This window comes from Hemiscyllium ocellatum, chromosome 21, assembly GCF_020745735.1.
Source record: "Hemiscyllium ocellatum isolate sHemOce1 chromosome 21, sHemOce1.pat.X.cur, whole genome shotgun sequence".
Lineage (NCBI taxonomy): Eukaryota > Metazoa > Chordata > Chondrichthyes > Orectolobiformes > Hemiscylliidae > Hemiscyllium > Hemiscyllium ocellatum.
In genome coordinates, this window is record NC_083421.1 from 52,187,145 (window position 1) to 52,208,912 (window position 21,768).

The 21,768-nt window shown below is 39.2% G+C and overlaps 1 protein-coding gene across 2 annotated transcripts in view; it reads left to right on the plus strand.

Annotated features, from left to right (window-relative positions):
* The window catches only part of ak8 (adenylate kinase 8), a 159,149-nt gene that overhangs the window by 83,246 nt on the left and 54,135 nt on the right, over window positions 1-21,768 (plus strand). For both annotated transcript variants that reach the window (XM_060841099.1, XM_060841100.1), the window contains one exon: window positions 13,426-13,567. In XM_060841099.1, the coding sequence (XP_060697082.1) occupies window positions 13,426-13,567 (142 nt within the window). The remainder of the gene's footprint in view (window positions 1-13,425; window positions 13,568-21,768) is intronic.

The window sequence follows — 21,768 nt, forward strand, 5'->3', positions numbered from 1 at the left end:
TCTTTGACCAACTCACACACCATTTCATTCCTTCAGTACGAACTCCAAGACATCCTCAGTTGCATGATTTGACCAGGTCACTTTGTACACAGAGCCACATTTAGCTTACGTATCTGCACAGAATACATCTAATAGCTCTTTGCTTGCCTTCCTTGCACTTACTTGGAGGCTGTTAGCCTCTATGTAGCTCACATTGCTTTTTAGGGCACAGGGAGAAGCAAGCATCTGGTCAGGGTGAGAAGATCTGATATTTTCTGACTGGACGTGTTACTATATGGCACCAGGCTACGTCAATCCCACACCAGCAATTTGTGTCAGCAGTCTACATGGAATACTCACTTCATGTGCTTGAAGCAAATGGCATGTCTGAAAGTCAAAGAGGATCATTCGTTAGTCCAATGAAATGGACTGTAGTCAGTCAGGGATATCACCACAGTCAGTCAAATATACTACAGGGGGCTCATCATAGTCAGACGCTTGGTCCCACCAGAGTCTGGGGATTGATCTACAATCTACCCTGCAGGTCGAGTACAACCAGTCTAGGGATTGCAGTTAGGTCAGTCACAGCGCAAACATCAATCAGGGTCATGCCCATTTTTTCCTGTAGTGATATAATGAGAGGAATTAAGTATGATGGAAGTGGGCGATTGAGCATTTCGTGATGATTCAAAAATGGGAGAGGTGGTGAGTAGGCCCAGTACATGAATAGGAAGCGTGGAGGGTAGGATGGATTAATAGCTTGGGAGGATGAGGTGGATGAGAGCTATTGAGTTTACATGATGCATAAAATAATAAGAAGTGTAGTCTGTGCGCTTTGGTGACGTGTGTGCAATAGCAGAATTAGAATGAGTGGTGGCCCAGTGACTTTGAGGTAGCAAAGAGAAGATGGCTGCACTCACCTGAGTGTAGTGCAAAAGATTATTGACTTTCTTCCTCCAGGCTGGGCATTCTGCTTTACCTGGGGCATTGTTGTAAACAGCTATTTGGATCCAGGCTTGGTGGCATGGCCCCCTACAGTGGCTAGATGGAAAATGAACTGCCCCCTTTTCCTTAGTCCTGTTCACCAGCTTTACAAGGTTCATGAAATGAGGTCTGAGATTTCCCTTCTGTGCCATATTTGTCCAGCATCACAACGTGAAGGGAAATTCTTGGCTTCCAGTAAAAAGTGAGGTCTGCAGATGCTGGAGATCAGAGCTGAAAATGTGTTGCTGGTTAAAGCACAGCAGGTTAGGCAGCATCCAAGGAACAGGAAATTCAATGTTTCGGGCCAGAGCCCTTCCAGTGTCTAAGGTAATGTGCAACTGGGCTTTAATGATAATGCAGTGGCATGAAGATGAGGCAGTCTTGGCAGTTGTGAGCACTTCCTCTTGTCCTGCTGTGTGATTCAACGGCAAGAGTGCCAAATTGAATAGTAATAATGTGAATAGTAATAATGTGAAGAATGACAGATTGCATGAAAAATGTCACTTCGAACCATTATGAACCAGGAACCATGTGAGTTACTCATCAAAACATTAACTGCAAATGAGAAGATGTCACCCTATTATTCTGCTTTATTTATCCTGAGGATGCAGGCACCAACAGTAATGTGAAATTTATTGTTCATCTTTTGTAAAACTCAATCACTTGCCTGGTCACTTCTGAAAGCATTAAGAGTCAAACCTAGTGTGCACTAGAGTCTTTTGTAGGCCAGACTGGGTAGCATGGAATGGCTTTCTTCCCTGAAGACATTGGTGAGCCATATGAGTTTTTATGACAATCAGCTACAGCCATGCTTTTCAATTCACTCCACGTGATATCACAAACAGGTGAAGGCACTAAATACTGTAAGGGCTATGGACTCTTGCAACATTCCAGCAACAGTACTGAAGGCCTATACTCTAGAATTTGATACACTCCTCACCAAGGAGGTCCAGTACAGCTATTACACACAGTCATCTATCCATGTGGAAAATTGCCCAGGTATTTCCTGTACACAAAAAGCAGGACAACTTCAACTTGCCGTTTGCTATACTTTCAATCATCAGAAAAGTGAATTCAAGCAGCACTTGCTCAGCAATGCCCTGCTCATTGTCGCCCAGTTTTGCTTCTGCCAGAAACACACTGCTTCTCATTTCATTACAGCTTTGGTTCAAGCATGGATTAAAGGGCTGAAATCTAAAGGGAAGTTAGAGTGACTAATCTTGACATCAAGACAGAATTTGATCAATTGGGGGATTAAGGAGTCCTAACAAAACTAGGATCAGTGAAAATTGGAGAAATTTCTGAGAGTCATAGCTAGCACAAAGGAAGATGGTTATGGCTGTAGGATGTCTGTTATCAGAGCTCCAGGACACCTCTACAAGAGTTCCTCCTAAGCCCAAAATGCTTCATTATTGACCTTCCCTCTATTATTAGGAAAGAAGTGGGGATGTTCACTGATGACTGCACTATGCTCAGTAACATTTGCACCTCCTCATATATTAAGCAACCTGGACAATACCTAGAATTAGTTGACCAGTGGCAAGTGATATTCATACCACAGAAGTACCAAGCAGTGACCAAGTTCAACAAGAAAGAATCTAATTGTTGCCCTTTGACATTCAATGGCATCACTGAATACCACCCCCCACTCCATTTCAATAAATATTCTACCTTTGAACAGAAGCTGAAGTAGGCTACCCATACAAATACTGAGGCTTCGAAAGCAGATATGAGGAATCTTACAGCAAGGATCTCACCTCGTGAATACCTCAAATCTATCCGCCGTCTAGGCATATCAGGAAGTATAGAATCATAGAGATGTACAGCATGGAAACAGACCCTTTGGTCCAACTCGTTCATGCCGACCAGATATCCTAAATTAATCTAGTCCCATTTGCCAGTACTTGGTCCATATCCCTCTAAGTCCTTCCTATTCACATACCCATCCAGATGCCTTTTAAATGTTGTAATTATAGCAGCCTCCCCACTTCCTCTGGCAGCTCATTCTAGAGGCACACCATCCTGTGCATGAAACAGTTGTCCCTTAGGTCCCTTTTAAATTTTTCTCCTCTCACCGTAAACACATGCTCTCTAGTTCTGGACTCCCACCCCAGGGAAAATACCTTGTTTATATACCCTATCCATGCCCCTAGTGATCTTATAAACCTCTATAAGGTCGCTCCTCAGCCTCCGATGCTCCAGGGAAAACAGCGCCAGCCTATTCAGCCACTCCCTATAGCTCAAATCCTCCAATTTTGGCAACGTCCTTATGAATCTTTTCTGAACCTTTTCAAGTTTCACAACATCCTTCTGAAAGGAATGAATTGCACATGGTATTCCAAATGTGACCTAACCAATGTCCTATACAGCTGCAATATGACCTCCCAACTCCTATAATCCATGCACTGATCAAGTAGTGTGATGAAATAGTATTTCCCTGGATGATTGCAGCTCCAAAAACACCCAAGGAGCTTGATAATTTTCATGACAAAGCAGATATGACATCCCAAACATACAATCCCTCCAATATGTATACACAGCAGAAGCACTCAGTGCCGTTTACTAGATGCACTGCAGAAATTCACCAACACTGCTTAGACAACACTTCCAAACTTATAGCTCCTACCATCTAGAAGGATCAGGGCAGCAGTTAAGTTATTATCACTATCCACAAGTTTTCCGCCAAGCCCCCTCACCATCCTGATTTGGAAATATAATGTCATTTCTTTGGTGTCACTTAAATCTTATAACTTATGCATTGCTCAGATATTTCTACAGCCAATACACTATGATACCCTAAACATGATGCTAATACAAAGGTTATACATGAGTTGCCTTAGGTCTTACAGAGCATTAAAAAGAGAATGATGAAAACCTTAGTCATTATATACAGCACTGAAAAACAATCACAAAGCTCACCGCTGTCATAACCAATGAATACAATTCTCCCGCACACAGGCATATCCTACTGATTGTCAATGCCAACATAGTTCAATGCCAAATGATAAATCAGTCAGATTTGAACCTAGGTTAGAAATGCACCTGTCTATAAAGGGCATTTCAATTCACCCAAAGACTCCTTATGCTGATACTATGTATATGAGCACACTGTTAACATCTACCTTTTTGATTTTCTTTTATTGTATTGTTGAATGGTGGTGAGGAAGACAAATAGAAGAAAAACACAATCAGAATACTGAATGGGAAACTATGAAGGAAAGGAAAGTAAAAACAATATTTAGGGTGAAGACATTACCCCAACCCAACAAAATATTTATATCCCATTCAAACACTAACATTCCTTTTTCTTACTTGATAAGAGTTGTCATAGGGACCAAAGATACAAAAACCAACTTTTGATCATTCATATATTTTATATCAATTTTTACTTCAGTTTTTAAATAAATCAGATGAACATTACTCAACTTTTTTTTGTTTTCATTTAAAACTGGTGGAAAGATGCTAAGTATGCTTATTCAAATTTCCTCTAAGAATCCAACCTTTCCCTTTCATTTGAACTCATTATAATTTTACACGTCAGAGTGATTTAACAGCATAATTAATGCCAGTAATCAATAAGATGTAAGCTACTTTGTCATCATTAGTCAATGGGATAGATTTTGACTTGGGGTGATATTGTAATATATGTGTCAGCTTGTCAGCAGCTCATTTTACACTTCTCCCAATTTTCAATTCTTCTGACTTCAATGATTTGCAAAAGATGTAACAGGCTGCCAAATCACTCTTGAAGCAAGTTAAAATTCAGCCCACTGTTTTAATTTCCATTTGGTAATTTTTTTGCATAAAATTCAAGGATTGTGTAGTTCTTTGACCACCTAAATTCCCTGGGAGAGAATTTATTTGCATGTGCAGAGGCCTACATAGAGTCCTTCAGGGTAGAAAGCATTATGGTGTAATACTGCCATGACACTTGCAGCTTTCTTCACAGGTTGTGCAGCCACGCTGGATAAGTCCAACCTAGTCAATAATGGTCTATCAACCTACTTTTCATTATCAACACAGGAGTTGTCAGCAGTGATATCAAGCAATACTTATAAACAACCCAGACAGCTTTGTCTTCCCAGGAGAATTCACCTCCAGCCCTAATTATAGCCTTTATAAAAACATGGACATAAATTGACTTCTGGGATGAGGTGAGCATCACTGCCCTTGACATCTCAGCAGCATTGGACTGTCTGTGGCACAGTAAAAAATGAGTATCAGAGAAAATTCTCTAATCCTATAGCATACCTACCAAAATGAATAGATTATGGTTGTTATAGGCCCATAATTTCATCTCCAAGACATTGATATAAAAGTTCATTAGAGTGTCATCTAAAGTACAACCACATACCATAGTTTCACCAATGCCCTTCTCTCCACTGTAAGGTCAGAAGTTGATTGTTCCCTGATGATTACACAGTTGCCCTTTTTGACTACAGGCATCAGATGCACTATAATCTCCTCAATGTTCTTTGACAAAATTGCATCGATGGCTAATGTGTCACAAATATAATCCTGTGCCTCTCTTCGCAATCATGAATAATAAGTAACCTATACTGATTTTCTGTTTGACCCATCTCGGATGCTATCACATTTATGCTGACTTAATCTTCCTTAAGTTGTCACGATTTACAGAGGGAATATCCCTTGCATCCTTCAGGGCAATGATTCATAAAGTGAGGTCCAGGTTATCCTTGGGCTAGTTCAAAATGCAAATCATTGAATTGAAGTACAGCAGTCCCACCATACCCTCGAGATATATTCCAAGACCTACTGCGGAAGCCTGAAACCATGGATAGGTGCGAACCCATTCATTTAAATGGGAAACATACCTTCTTGGCAGCCTCCTGATCCCTTGTTCAGGAATGTTGCTGTAATATGTTCGGGCTGCAGTAAACCATGGGTAACTGACACCACGGAAACTGGATTCGCGGATACGGGGGGGTCGCCCTGTATTAGGCAAGAAAAGTTTGAGACACCTTTGGCTCACCCATTGCAATTGTAAGACCAGAAGATATAGGATGGGAATTCAGCCCATCGAGTTTACTCCACCTTTTGGTGATGGCTGATATGTCTTCTCCCCATGACCTTTGATGTCCTTACTAATAAAAACCTATCTACCTCTGTTTTAAAGACATGCAATGACTGGGCCTCTACAACCTTTAACAACAATGATTTCCATAGATTCACTGCTCTCTGACTGAAGAAATTAATCCTCATCTCAGTTCTGAAGAGTTCACTCTGAGGTTGTGTCCTCAGGTACTAGTCTCTCCTACTAGTGAAAATATCTTCTCCACACTCACTCTATTCAGGCTTCTCAGTATTCTGTAAGTTTCAATGTGATATCCCCCGCCCGACAATCCTCCTAAACTTCATGAAGTACTGACCCAGAGCCCTTCATTGCCAGAATCATTCCTATGAATGTCCTCTGGAACCCCTCCAAGACCAGCACATCCTTCCTTAGATGCAAGGCCCGGAACTGCGCACAATATTCCAAATGCAGTCTGGCTAGAGTCTTATACAGCCTCAGCAATACATCTTTGCTCTTGTATTCTAACCATCTCAGAATGAATGCTAACATTACATTTGACTTTCTAATTGCCAGCTGTGAGATACAATGGCTTTAAGTGGTGTATTTTGTCCTAGTTTCTTTTATGAAGAAAGGTTGAGACAGAGGTGATGATTAGTCTGCTCAAAACCAATAAACAGCTTGTGAGGCCTTGAGCTTTTTTTTAAAGTTGGAACAATAGAAGCAGCATGAATGGGTGGGGTCAAGCTCCCACAGAATTTTTAGTTTTAGCTTTCTGCAGTTGCTGTGGTCTTAAAGCTGGATGTGGAAGGCCTTATTGTTTTCTCTGTTACAACTAAAAGTTAAGGTTCTCTTCCTGCTGCTAAAATTGCATATGATAATCTATTTTACTCAATTTGCCTTTGCCAAATGTTAATTTATGGGATCGAACAATATTGGAACAGCTAATTATTAGTAACTAATTTACATTAGTCTGTTAAGCATTTCAATTGAGTTACAGTTAAGTTAATTCTTCTCATTTTGTTCATATTTTAACTGTTATGTAAAAATAAAATGAGTTTTGCTTGAAGTCAATAGTTTGACCAATCAAATTGCATCTGGAATGCAACGCCTTTCACTTACCTTTTAAAAATAAAGAAAACTGAGGGTCTAGACTATCTTCTTAATATATTTTGAGGGAGTATATAAAACAGAACCTGCACATTAGCCTTAAGAGAATCCTGCACTAGGACTCCTAATGTCCTTTGTACTTCAGATTTCCGAAGCTTTTTGCCATTTAAAAAAAATGTCAATGCCTCTGTTATTCCTATGAAAGTGCACAACCTCACAATTTCCCACATCATATTCCATCTGCCACTTCTTTGCCCTGTCTGTTAGCCTGTCCAAATCCTTCTGCAGCCTCCCTGTCTCCTCAACACTATTAATCGCTCCACATATTTTGTGTCATCTGCAAACTTAGCAACAAGGTCCTAAATTCTTTCGTCCAGATCATTAATGTAAAACACAAATACTTGTGATCCCAATGCTGACCCTTGTAGAACTCCACTAGTCACCGGCTGCCAACCTGATAAAGGCCCCTTTATCCCTACACTGTGTCTTATGCGCACAAGGCAATCCTCTGTCCATGTCAGTACCTTACCTTTAACACTTATCTTACTTAGCAGTGTCCTATGCAGCACCTTGTTAAAGGCCTTACAGAAATCGAATCCAATCCCAACAGACAATCATGAGGTTGGATTTTGGTTGGTTGTGAAACTGATAACAAAGAGGAACCAGCTAAATGTGATGGCTGACATGAAACGGAAATTCAGACATCAACTCAGTTGGTGTCTCACCAAAAGCAGCACCATTACGAATGCAGCAAATAAAAGCAAGTAAGACTGAACTGTCAGATACTCAATGGGGTCTTTTTATCTACTCAAGCAGTCAGCAGAGGCCAACAAATATAACATTTTGAGAAATGCTCTCTAGGATAACTCACCTGATGACTCCCCAAAGCCTGTCTACCACCTACATGATATAATTCAGGAGTGCAGTGGAACACTGTCAACCTGCTTGGATAAATGCAGCTCCAATAAATCTCAAGAATCTTGGCTTGATCCAGGTCAAGGCAGCTGACTTGATTGGTGCAACATTCAAAAACATTCACTTCCTCCGCCACTGAAGCTCAGTTGCATTAGTGTGTACTCCCTATGAGATGCACTACAGAAATTTATCAAGGGTCCTTCAATAGCACCTTCCAAATGCACAACCGCTACCATCGAGAAGGAGAAGGGCAACAGAGATATGGGAACACCACTATTTGCAAGTGCCTGCCAAGCCACTCGCCATCTGGACTTTGAAAATACCACTGTTCCTTCGGTGTCACTGGATTAACATCCTGGAATTCCCTTACTAATGGCATTATGGATGTACCTAGGTGAAATAGACTGCAGCAGTTCATCTTCTCAAGAGCAACTCAATTCTGAACCAAAGTGTCAGTGAAGATAAGTGCTGAAATCCTGTGGGAGACTTGAATCCATAACAAGAGTGCTATCACCGAGCCAAGCTGACATTGGCCCATGTCAAAAAGCAGCTGGTTTGAATGCTGCCAATAAAAACACATTTAAAAGGTTAAAACCATCTTCTCAAGGGCAACTAGGGTGGGCAACACCCTACATTCCATGAGTGAATTTTAAAACAGTGTCCTGCTCCATATGTATCAAATATTGAAGCAGCCAATACCCATGTACAACAAGACCAGTAAAAAACTCAGGACTCAGTTTCTGCTCCCCCCGCCATATGTTGAAATGACGTGCATTGAAGTCAAATGATGTACATCACTATGATTGCTATAAAATTCTGTTATGTATGAAATGATTGCGTGGGGTGTCTTAAGGCAACAAAGACATTCAAAAGATTTAAGGGCTTTTTAAAAAGACTCAAATAGCATTTTATTTAATGAAGTAAAATTGAAAAATGGTTAAAATTAATGTTGATCAGGTTGATTGCTAATGTAATTATTTTCCTTGACTATATTTGATCTTCCATGCTGTCTTGTGTGTGTGATTGCTCTTGGTCTTTCTCTCAATACTACTCTTCTCCTTTCGCAATGCAAGATTTATCCTTTGTGAGATAAAGTACTGACAAACACAGTATGTCAAAAAACTCAAAATTAAATCTCTCCTTTGTTCAGTATGATAGTATATAGTTCATAAATCACAACACACAGATGGAAACATTTACCTTTCCAGTTGGTCTATTTTGCATCTAAAATATAACCTGCTCATTTGAAGTATAATAAATCACATTATTATCAAACTTTCTACTAATTATAATAAAACTACTTTAATAATTTTTTGCTCTAACTGCTGATGTGTAATTATATCGTTATTAAAAGCACTCACCAGTAGATGGCAGGCAGTACCAAAAATTCTGGTTTAAGCATTTTTTGGCAATAACCTGAGGGCCCTTTTTGTTGATTATTTTTAACGTGAATGAGCACAGTTTCCTGTTGAGTCACCATTAAGTTGACATGGAACAATCATATTCCATGGTACTCCAGTGTATATATGGAACACTACTTACCAATCTAATTGCTTGTGATTTTTTTTTCACATAGCTGATGGTACGTGTGGATATTTTTATAATTAAAATGCAAGTGATACTGGGAAGCTAGAATTTATTTTAACCTTTAAATGTGTTTTTATTGGCAGCCTTCACACCAGCTGCTTTTCGACAAGGGCCAATGTCAGCTTGGCTCGGAGGTAGCACTCTTGTTATGGATTCAAGTCTTCCACGGGATTTCAGCACATATCTTGGCTGACACTTTGGTGCAAAATTGAGGAAGTGCTTTATTGTTGTGGCTGACTTTCAGTTTAAATGTTAAATTGAAGCTCAGTCTGCCTGTTCAGATGGAGATAAAAGATCCCATGGCAGGGCAGTATTCCCAGCATCTAAAATAAAAATATTGGAAAGGCACAGCAAATTTGGCAGCATCTGTGAAGAGAGGAGCTAAACTCTTGTGAAGGTGGGAACGGTCTAACCTGCCAGGTGATGTGGCAGTGAGAGACCTCCATTGCTTCCTTTGGGGAAGGTATCTAAAGTCACACATCAATCAAGCAGTGGAGAATTCACCACTGTGCCCCCCATTGGATCAGGATGCAGGGATTTGGAATTCTTGGGTGACAATAGCTGCAGCAGAAATGGTAAGCTCCAGACTGCTAAGATCATGGAGCAGTCCAGGCCAGAGGTTGGTCTCACAGGGAAAGCTTTTGTGGGATGGAGTTACAGAGACTACAATTTGAAAACAAACCTTTGTGAAACACTTTGTGAAGCACTTGTCATCCTTCTGTTGTCAAAGGCCCCATATACTACAAGTTCTTATAAATGCAAACATGTATTAATGCACATCAAGGCAACCTCTTTTTGAATTTACTATGAATATATTGCTGATTTCAATGTTGCTTTTTATATCCTTGATGTATGTCTTGGAGACCAAATCTGCCAAAAGTGGAATGATAGAGTGCAGACCATAGAACTGAGTTAACTGCTTGTATGCCAGCACATATTGAAGCCCACGAGGCTCAGACAATGCCCACAAGAGCCAGCAGTGAGGATGTTTTCCTGCAGAGCTGTAGAATTTCTGAGACTGTTATTGAAGGCTGGTATTTGTTCCATGGAAGAGATACTAGCTGTCTTCTCTCAGGACAACAGGTTGCCTATTTCCCTGCCACCTCTAACTGTCATCTAGTCAACTACATCACACTGCTCCTGGTCCACATTAAGATGTTGCTATTAGCAGCTGGGCTCACAAGGCCCACAGGTATTTGAGATTACTTATCATGAAGGCTGTAACCACTGGATTTACACTTTGAAGGAGCACTACAATATATAAAAGTGTGCATAAGACAGACACTACATGATTGTTCAAGGATAATTTGTACTTTTCACGGTTCAATATTATGCAAAGAATTGAGGTGTTGACCATTACTATTTTTAGAGAAGTGAGGACAAGACCTACAAGGTTGGACTGAACGAAGGAATTTGGATAGTGGTAGTTGGGAGTGATGATGATAAAGATTGATAGGTTATTGAAATTGGAAACAAAATATTTTATGTGAAGCACATGTTGAGAAATTGTTTTCTAAGAAATCTGACAACAGGAGCTCTGATGGCCAATGCTGCTCATTTCCTCACAAAAACACAAAAAAAAAGGAGCAAGAGTAGACCATATGGCCTGTTAAGCCAGAGTCCCCTTTTAATACAACCATAATTCATCTTGGATATCAGCTTCACCTTACCACATTGTTATAGAAACCAAAGGCTTTTCCAGTCTTAAAATTTCAAGAATGAAGGATCTGCACTTCTTCAGGGTAGAGTATTCCATAGATTCACAACCCTTTGAATGAAGTAATTTCTTCTCATTTCAGTCCTAAATAATTGGTCCCCAATTTTAGGTCTGTGTTTTAGATTCCCCACTAATAGGAACAGTCTCTCAAAGTCTCCCCTATCAAGCCCCTTTAGAATTGTATATGTCTCAATGGGGGTGCCTCTCATTCTTCAGAGCTCCAGAGAATATTGGTCTAATTTATTCAGCCTGTTATCAAAGGACACACCCTCATAAGACCATGAGAAATAGGAGTGGAAGTAAGGCCATTCAGCCCATCAAGTCCACTCCACCATTCAATCATGGTTGATGGGCATTTCAACACCACTTACCCGCACTCTCCCCGTATCCCTTAATTCCTTGCGAGATTAAGAATTTATCAATCTGTGTCTTGAAGACATTTAAAGTCCTGGCCTCCACTACGCTCTGTGGCAATGAATTCCACAGGCCAACCATTCTCTGGCTGAAGAAATGTCTCCTCATTTTCGTTCTAAATTGACCCCTTCATCAACGGGAATAACCTAGTGAATCTTTGTGGTACCATGTCCAATGCAAGTATATCCTTTCATAAATGTGGAGAACAAAGCTACACACTGTTCCCCTACTCTTGTTGCTTATGCTGTTATTCATCCTCCAGTACCTCTTGCTGCTCAGGTGTTGATAAGGGCTTGGAAGTTATATAGCATGCATATATAGTCACAAATCTGTATACAATACTAATGGAAGTGTCTAATAAAATATGATGGAGTTATATTTGTGGCAAGAAAAGATGTCCATATGACCCCTTAAGAACACATTTTGCACATGCAAAAAATCTAATTTCTAGGTCCTTGTTCAAATGAAAATAAATTAGGCTTTAAATAAAGTATGATATATCGGTATGAGTTATTTATCATAGTGAGTCACACTTGAATAGGATGTAATCATAAAGGTTGATGATAAACTTGAAAGGAAACACTCATACGGACTTAGATTTGCTCCCTCTAATTTCCCATCAAAAAACAATAATCAAAATAAAACAATAAAACAAAAAAAACAAATAATTCCAAGGACAGAGTTGGTACCTAACTAATCATAACACATTGAGATACCACTCATCTAATCCCCATGTCTGTAATGGGGAAGAAATAGTCTAGTTGTATTATTACAGTGATCTGGAGACCTGGGTATGAATCCTGCCATGGCAGATGTTTGAATTTGGATTCAATTAAAAATCTGGAATTTAGAGTCTACTGATGACCATAAAACCTGTGCTGATTATAAGGGAAACCCCATCCGGTTCAGTAATATCTTTCAGGGGATGAAATTTGCCTTCCTTACCTTCTCTGGCCTACATATGACTTCATACCCACAGCAATGACTTTTAATAGCCCTGTGGGCAATAAGGGATGTGTAATAAATGCATGCCTGGCTAGTGACACCCACACTCAGTGAATGAATTACAAAAAAATCTTTCAGACTCTTTTACCTTTAAATTGCAAAGGTAGTTCCAAACTCCTTTTGTATTCTTTTGATAAATAAATGGTGAATTTCTATCATGTGGTAAATGTTTAAGATAATATATTTTAAAATCCATGAATTGCAAAGAGTGGCAAAAAAGAAGTATGTACAAGCAATGTAACATTAAATGAAATAAACTACTTTCACAGTAATTGCACAGTTGGCATGAATTAGCAATGGGAAGAAATCAAAAGGTTACGCTATACTGAAAATTATTCCTCATGATATTTGAATCTTTTAGCTATTAATAGAGCGTTTGCCATCAGTCCTAAATGAGAGAATCTAGGATTATAAATTGGTTAAGAAGAATGTAGTATTCATGTTTACATGTCAACTATCACCTCAATACTGAGTATTGAATCGGCACAGGCTGCAAAAAATCTTTGATTCATTTAGCTACTCTGTAAAGTATGACTGCCAGCTAGGGAAGATACTTTGAGCAAATCCACAGTGATAGAGTGGAAAGTTATCAAAATTCTTGTTTTTGTCTCATTACAATTCAGAAATGTGACCAGGGCTACCTTACATAATGATTGTACAATTCTGTTTATTTTGGATATAGTTCCAGATGTTATCGTCTTAAAATGTATGACGCAACGTCTGAGTAAACTGGACTGTCCCACTCGGGGCTGGGTAATGCATGGATTCCCTCAAGATCTGGGACAGGCTGAAATGCTAAATGATGCAGGATTTATTCCAAACAGGTAAGTCTTTATAAGAGTTTAAACCTTTGTATTAGTAATATTGAACTAGCACATTATATCAAGGGTGAAATGGAGTTTAATAGGGATACGTTTGACTTCAATATACCCACATGATATAATTAGAATCTAGTTATGTTCCCAATCATGAAATCTATATAAAGTCACTAGTAATAATACAATGGTTTGGATTTTATGGTCAATGGGAAAGAACTGGTACTAGATGATTATCATGAATAAGGAAAATTGAGATCAAGAGATTTAAAAAATTTTTTTAAAAAATACTTTTTATATTTCCAATAATAACTACAAACTGAAAGAAATGGACATACTTGAAAAAGTGAATTTTGCCCACTTGAGAAATTGTTTGGTGGTTGGTTAGCTCAGTTAGCTGGACAGCTGGTTTACAATACAGAGTAATACCAACAGTAAGGTTTCATTTCCTTACTGGCTGAGGTCATCATAAAGGTGACAGCTTCTCAATATCTCCCCTAGTGTGAGGTTAAACCTCAGGTTAAAACACCACTAGTTGTCTCTCTAATGAGAACAGCCCGATGGGAGTATTCAACTTTCTGACAATAATTAAAGATTCATTGCGCCACTACTATTTTGCTTATATTTGAATGGACAAATCCTAAATTTTTCTTTTGTGCTAGTATCTAGTGGATAACAATCACAAATGCACTCTGTTGTTTGTGTGAGAATGCTACATCTCTGGGTAAGGTATTGTGTAGCAAAACGTTCAGAGGGTCATGGCTACTCCTTGTTTCTACAGTTAATCTTCATATGCAGATGTCAGAATTTGCCATCCAGTTTACTTTTTAATGCAGTTGAGCACTCGTGGCTTTACCAATACTTTTTATTACAAAATTCAGGCCTTATTTCACAAATATGTGATCAACCTCTGCCACAAACATACATTATGACCTTACACATAAAGAGGCAATTTCCCTCGCTTATCACCAGCATGAAGGAGATTGGTGGGCTAAAGTTTTAAAATGAGGCAATTGGTTTTCAAAAAGACTCATTGCTGGAACCAGCATTGCAGCTTATCCTGCCAAGATATTCCGCCTGATCCTGACAACAAAAATCTACCCCACATGACCATATACCATCATCATTTAAGACATTATTAGATAGTTTGCAGAGTATTTTCAAGATACTGCCAAATTTCAAAAAAAGTGATCCATTTACATTTGGTAGATTTGAGGACGCTTTTTGTTTTAAACCAATACTGGCCTCTCCTAGTTTTTCTGTGTTGAGGAAAATGTCTCTACTACAATATAAGCAATTTTGCCTTGTGGTATCTGCAAGAATTATCTTTATGTGAACATACATCGAGAAGTAGATTCAGAATTAAAAGACATGAGGGAACAAAAGTTAGAAAGGGGACAAATCAAACTCATGACATTTTAAAAATTTAAAAGCAAGCTGGGAATCTGCTCCATGGTGATTGTCATCAACCAGCACAGCGTGAGCTAACACAAAGGTTTTTCTCCTCTTGCTCTATGATTTCAGTTCTCTTTCACCAATTTCTCTTTCTTGCTGTCTTTGGCTTATTTCTGCTTTGAACACATATAGCAGGGGTTAGACTTGCAGATTTGTAAAACCACATGGGGGCTGATGCACTTAAATGGGCATTAATTGCTCAATTCAAGGTCTCAATTGGCAACATGCGGGAAGGCCATTGATGAACCTTCCTGTTACAGGCTTAATTTGGGGGGGTTGGGAAGATGGTAGGGTTCTCCCCAGCCACTAAACTTGCCATGGGGAAGGCAAAGAATTCCGCCCTCATGACAGGCAGTTGAAATTCAAGCAGGACAAGGTTGATTCTTTTTTTCTTAACTGCATAACGTCATAACTATAAAGAATGCTTGTGTTTGCATTGAAGCAAAGTTAAAATGACAAAATTAATTGATACTGTTAATTGGTAGAATGCGGTTTAGTAAAACTGGATAATATATGACTTCCATTTTACCAATCAACTTGAACTAAATTTGAGCTCTGTCCAAGGAAATTCAGCAATAGACTTTTGACTGCTTGAACACAGGTAAGTGAATTCATCAATGTGTTGTGTTTGCACAGACTTCAGTATTCTCCAGTACTGATCCCCACATGGATTACGAGAACACACAGCAGATTAATAGAAAGTTCAATGGGAAAATGGAGTTGAAATCTCCAGCACAATCTTGGGGCCAGCAAGGTTAATAACTATATTATCAGCTACGCAGTCTTTAGCCATTTCAAGTGGTAGATGTCACTCTACATGCTGCAGCCCTATCTTACTCCTCATTAATTGTACTAATACAGCTGTACCTGTCCTCTATCCTTGCCATTTACAAAAAGTTTGTTGGGCGTGCAGTGGAATATTCATCATTCTTTAGTTGTGTGTGCAGAGAAAGCATTTTCATAAGGTGTGATTTTAGAGGATTATAGTTCTGCTTCCACAGTAAAATAGAAAACTGAAAAAGCCAGGAACTTGGTTGTGAAATTGTGTCCATTAGAGGCAAAGTAATCTGGAATTTCAAATACGCATTTCTTGTAAATTCACAACCTTTTCATGTGTTTTCCAGTTATATTCACTGTCCAAATATTGCTGACTTTGTACAAAGCAAGATTTCAACAAATATGCAATACTATTCTGGGCTTGTTTCTGGGCTTTGTCTCTTGGGGTTGAAGCTTCATATTTTAGAACATTTGAGTAACTGGTATGCATTAGTTTAATTAAGTTACTTTAAGAAGAAAATGAAATTTAAGCATCATTTAAAACAGATATTTGCAAGCTCAATGTTCACTCAAGGTTCTGTAAGGTGAAACAATAGCTACATGCAATTGGTAACACTGTTACTGAATCAGACGAATTGTTGTCTAGTACTGAGCAAGTGTTATATTGTCAAAAGGTACTGTCTATCTGTTGAGATGTTAACCAGAAGGTTTGCATGCCTGCCTGCGCTCCCTCCCCCACCCTGGTGCACAAGATCCTGTAGCCAAACCAAGAAAAAACAAGACCTTCTTCCTGAGTCTTGAGCAATGTTTTCCTTTCAACCAACACTTCAAAAAACAAATACTCTATATATTTATTAGATTAGATTAATTACAGTGTGGAAACAGGCCCTTCGGCCCAACAAGTCCACACCGACCCGCCGAAGCGCAACACACCCATACCCCTACATTTATACCCCTACATTTACCCCTTACCTAACACTATGGGCAATTTAGCATGGCCAATTCACCTGACCCACACATCTTTGGATTGTGGGAGGAAACCGGAGCACCCGGAGGAAACCCACGCAGACACGGGGAGAATGTGCAAACTCCACACAGTCAGTCGCCTGAGTCGGGAATTGAACCCGGGTCTCAGGCACTGTGAGACAGCAGTGCTATCCACTGTGCCAACGTGCCGCCCACATTCACTTATTCATTCACTTATGTTTGTGGGACCTTGAACACAAATATGCTGTTGCATTTGCCTATGCAAAACAATACTTCACTTCACAATTGAAAGATGTTTGGGATATACTGAGTGTGTGATGATGACAATTCTTTCTTTTCCAACACAGACAAACCAGCAACAACATATTTTGAAAATGGCACTTAATCAGTTATACAAAGTAACAAACTAATGCTGCAAATTCCACTGTGCCCCTTCATTAGCTAAAATTAATTTTCCAGTTATAAAGCAATATTAATCATGATTATCCTGAAGTCTGTGGTCTTGTAATTATTCATTCATTAAAATTGAAAAGAATGCTCATTTTAATAATTATCATTTCAATGTCGGGTAGCCAATGATCTATGTATTATTACTAGACAGTTAACCCAAACATCCAGGTAATGTTCTGGGGACCTGGTTCAAATCCTGCCATGGCAGATGATGGAATTTGAATTAAATTAAAATTTGGAATTAAGGGTCTAATGATGACCACGATTGTCAGGAAAAGCCACCTGGTGCACTAATGTAATTTAGGAAAGGAAATTGCCATCCTTACCTGGTCTGGCCTACATGTGACTCCAGACACAGAGTGATATGATTGATTTGTAACTGCCCTCTGGGCAATTGGGAAGGGCAATAAATGCTGGCCTAGCCATTGACACTCATCCTGCGAATACCTTTTTTAAAAAGTCATTCACTAGATTTAGAACTTCTGTTCTAATACTATGATACTCAAATTAAATTTGCCCAACATTACTGACTCTTAGCAGCTGTAACTGGAATCCATTGAAGACTTGAATCTATAGCTTTAATATTTAGAACAGAATGCAAATTATGCCAAAGATACCTGAATAAATTTGCAAGATCAAGAGTATGGAGCATTGCTTATCTTAAAAGCAAGACCTTATGTGCATCCTGGATGTCCCCCTTCTGTCAACAGCCAATCAAATGGACAATCTGTCTGACAGGCAGCAGAGCTGAGCAATGGAGTTCAACTTTTAGAAAGTCTGAGGTAGGAGAGCTGCCATCAAGACCACCATGTGGCACCAGCTCTTGTGAAATTGGACTCCCAATTTCAATTTGAGAGTTCAATCTTAAATATGTCTATAGTATCCCGCTTCTCCATGGCAGGACATTTCAACTCCAATGTAAGGCATAGGAGATTTAAAATATTTCATAGAACAGATATTATCCACCTTTCAGGAGCACAAAATCTGCACCATGAATTTGTGACTCCCATATTGCAAATTAAGATGCTTGAATAGCCAAAATTGGGTTTATTTGAATTCAGCACCAAGTTTAAATGGCCTTACAGAGTTAGGGATTCTCTTACTGTAAGTCTCATTTTTCTCTCACCTTTCCCTTAATAGAGAGAAAAAATCGATTTGAAAATAGGGGTAGGACTTCTGCAACAGGTTCATTTGTAAAGTTCCTCTGACTCCACAGAAATCTGAACGGAGGTGTTTAAACATATAGCTGTATCTATATTTCTGAATAACTTTTTCTAGCAGTTGTTTTTTGCTAAAGAATGTACAGGTAACTTATTAAAACTGTTCCATTTTGTAAAATAAAACCCTCAAATCATCCAGAAGGCATTGCAGATGAAACAAAGTATTGTGACTCAAAAGAATCTTGTAAATCAGAATTATAAAATTACATCCAATTGGTTCAAAAAAAGTCTTGAATACAGTTGATAGGGTGAAGTTGCTACCATTCAAATAGGCATGATAAATGTTTTTTTTCTTCTGATCACAGAAGCCTAGATCATCACCCTTCCACAACAGGTAGGCGAGGAGTTAAAATATGAAACCCATTCACTGTAAGCAGGTTACATGCAATTTTATATTTACAAAATTCCTTTATTGCCTGGATTTTCACACAATCATGGAGACTCCAAACTGGTGGATGGACTCTAGACCCAAAAGCCCTGCCCTATATTTGAAAGAATCATTTTTTGCTCGGGCAGGGGCTGGCGATGAGAGAGGAATGGGATTAAAGATCCCAGACCAGATTGCCAATTTTGTATGGTACTGGATGAGACCACAAAATTATGCTCTATTCTGGTTAGTGATTGTTGCCCTTTTATAATGTAGACAAAAATTTAGATCCAGGGAATGTACCAGGAAAATTATTATACAAGTTAGAACAGTAATACAATCTACTTGTCCACTTACTTCTTTACATGAAGTAAACATGGAAAATATTCTATGATTAAACCTCAACTGTACATCAACTAGCAAATGCAATCAAAATGAATTTCTCAATATCTGCCCAGATGTTAATGATACAGTGGGTCATCACAGAGAGTCAGAATCATATGGAAGCCGACCCTTCAGTCCAACTCATCCATGCCAACCAGATATCCTAAATTAATCTGGACTCCTTTTGCCAGCATTTGACCCATAACCCTCTAAACCTTCCTATTCCTGTACCCATCCAGATGCTTCCGCCACTTCCTCTGGCAGCTTATTCCATACATGCACCACCCTCTGTGTGAAAACTTTGCCCCTTAGGTCTCTTTTACATCTTTTCCTTCTCACCTTCAACCTATACCTTCTAGTTTTGGACTCCCCTACCCTTGGAAAAAAGACTTTGGCTGTTCACCCTATCCATGCCGCTCATGATTTTATAAACTTTTATAAAATCATCCCTCAGCCTCCCATACTCCAGAGTAGCCCCAGCCTATTCAGCCTCTCCCTATAGCTCAGACCCTCCAACCCCAGAAACATCATGGTGAATCTTTTCTGAACCCTATCAAGTTTAACAACATCCTTCCTATAGCAGGGAGATCAGAATTGAACACAGTATTCCAAATGTTGCCTAATCAATGTCTTGTACAGTTGCAACATGACATCCCAACACTTATACTCAATGCACTGACCAATAAAGGCAAGCGTATGAAATTCCTTTTTCACTACCCTGTCAACCCTGCAACTCCTCTTTCAAGGGACTTTGCACCTGCACCCCAAGGTTTTTTTGTTTGACGACACTCCCCAGGACCCTACTATTAAGAATATAAGTCCTACCCTAATTTTTCATACCAAAGTACAATACCTCACATAAATTAAACTCTATCTGTCACTCGTCGGCCCATCTGATCAAGATCCTGTTGTAATCAGAGATAATCTTCTTCAATGTCCGCTACACCATCAATTTTAATGTCATCAGCAATTACCATACCACCTATACTCATATCAAAATCATTGATATAAATGACAAACAGTGGTGGACTCAACACTGATGCTTGTGGCAACTGCTGGTCATAGGCTTCCAGTTTGAAAAACAAACCTCCACCACCACCCTGTTTCCTACCTTCAAATGCTGCAGCAAGGCTCTTATCCTGCAGTGTGAGAGTTATGAATCTTCAGCCTAATCATAAATGTTTCCAAAGAGTGAATAATGATGTAAAAGTTTGAAGTTGTCATTTGCCAGCCTTTTACAAAAGGAGAAAACAAAGTCTCTCTCTGTCCAAGAGTTGAAAAATTCATACTATTATATATAAAAAAGAAAGCCACTGGGTCTTTATTAGCATAATCCTATACTTATAGCAGTTTTAGTTCTTAACTGCTTTGCACAACCTGTCACAATAGGTGATTGTTAATTCACAGGTTGACAGTTTAAGGAGATTACTGAATAATTAGCTGTCTTTGCTATGGTTTATGAACTTAACTACTTGTTTTGATAAGGAATTATATGATTGAAGGATTTAAGTGTACTGACAGGGTTTTCATGAAAAGAATTGCTTTTTTATATAGTGAAGGCCTTAAAAGATATTACTCTCAACATGAGATCTGCATATAGAAATGTGAGAGTTGGTATGGAGAGTATAAAAGGCCAAAATGTGATGGATGGTGGTCATGGGTTGGCATGAATTGACATGAAGTCTATAATGAGTCATTGGGAACATGGGTTAGCATGAGTTTGCGGAAGTGGGGAATGTGGGGAATAGACCAAATGTGGGGTGAGGGCCGAATGGCTTTAAACATAAGCAAACAATTATGTTTAAATCCCAGGGGATGAGGGAGGCCTTGTAACCAGCTCACCTTGGCAATTGACTACCCTCATGGTCAGAAAAAGAAATGTAATCAAACACTTGGAGGAGACATGCATTTCCTCTTTTTGAAACCTGTCATTGTGACAAGGGTACAAATAGTTGATAGAACATAGAACAGTACAGCACAATACAGGCCCTTCGGCCTATGATGTTGTGCCAAGCATTTATCTTAATCTAAAATCAACCTAACTCACACACTCCTCAATTTACTGCCATCCACGTGCTTGTCCAACAGTTGCTTAAAAGTCCCAAATGTCTCCGACTCTACTATCACCGCTGTATTTCCATGCACTCACCAGTCTCTGCATGAAGAACCTACCTCTGACATCACCCTATACCTTCCTCCACTCACCTTAAAATTATGACCGCTCATGACAGCCATTTCTGCCCTGGGGAAAGTCTCTAGCTATCTATCTATACCACAAATTACCTTGTACATCTCTATCAAATCATCTCTCTTCCTTCTTTTCTTCGATACAAAAAGCCCAAGCTCACTCAATCTCTCTTCAGAAGACAAGTCCTCCAATCCAAGCAGCATTTTGGTAAATCTCCTCTGCACCCTCTCTAAAGCATCCACAGCCTTCCTATAATGAGGCGACCAGAACTGGACACAATATTTCAAGTGTGGTCTCACCAGGGTGAGCAAAACTTCACAGCTCTTAAACTCAATCCCCCTGTTAATGAAAGCCAAAACACCATACACCTTCTTAACAACCC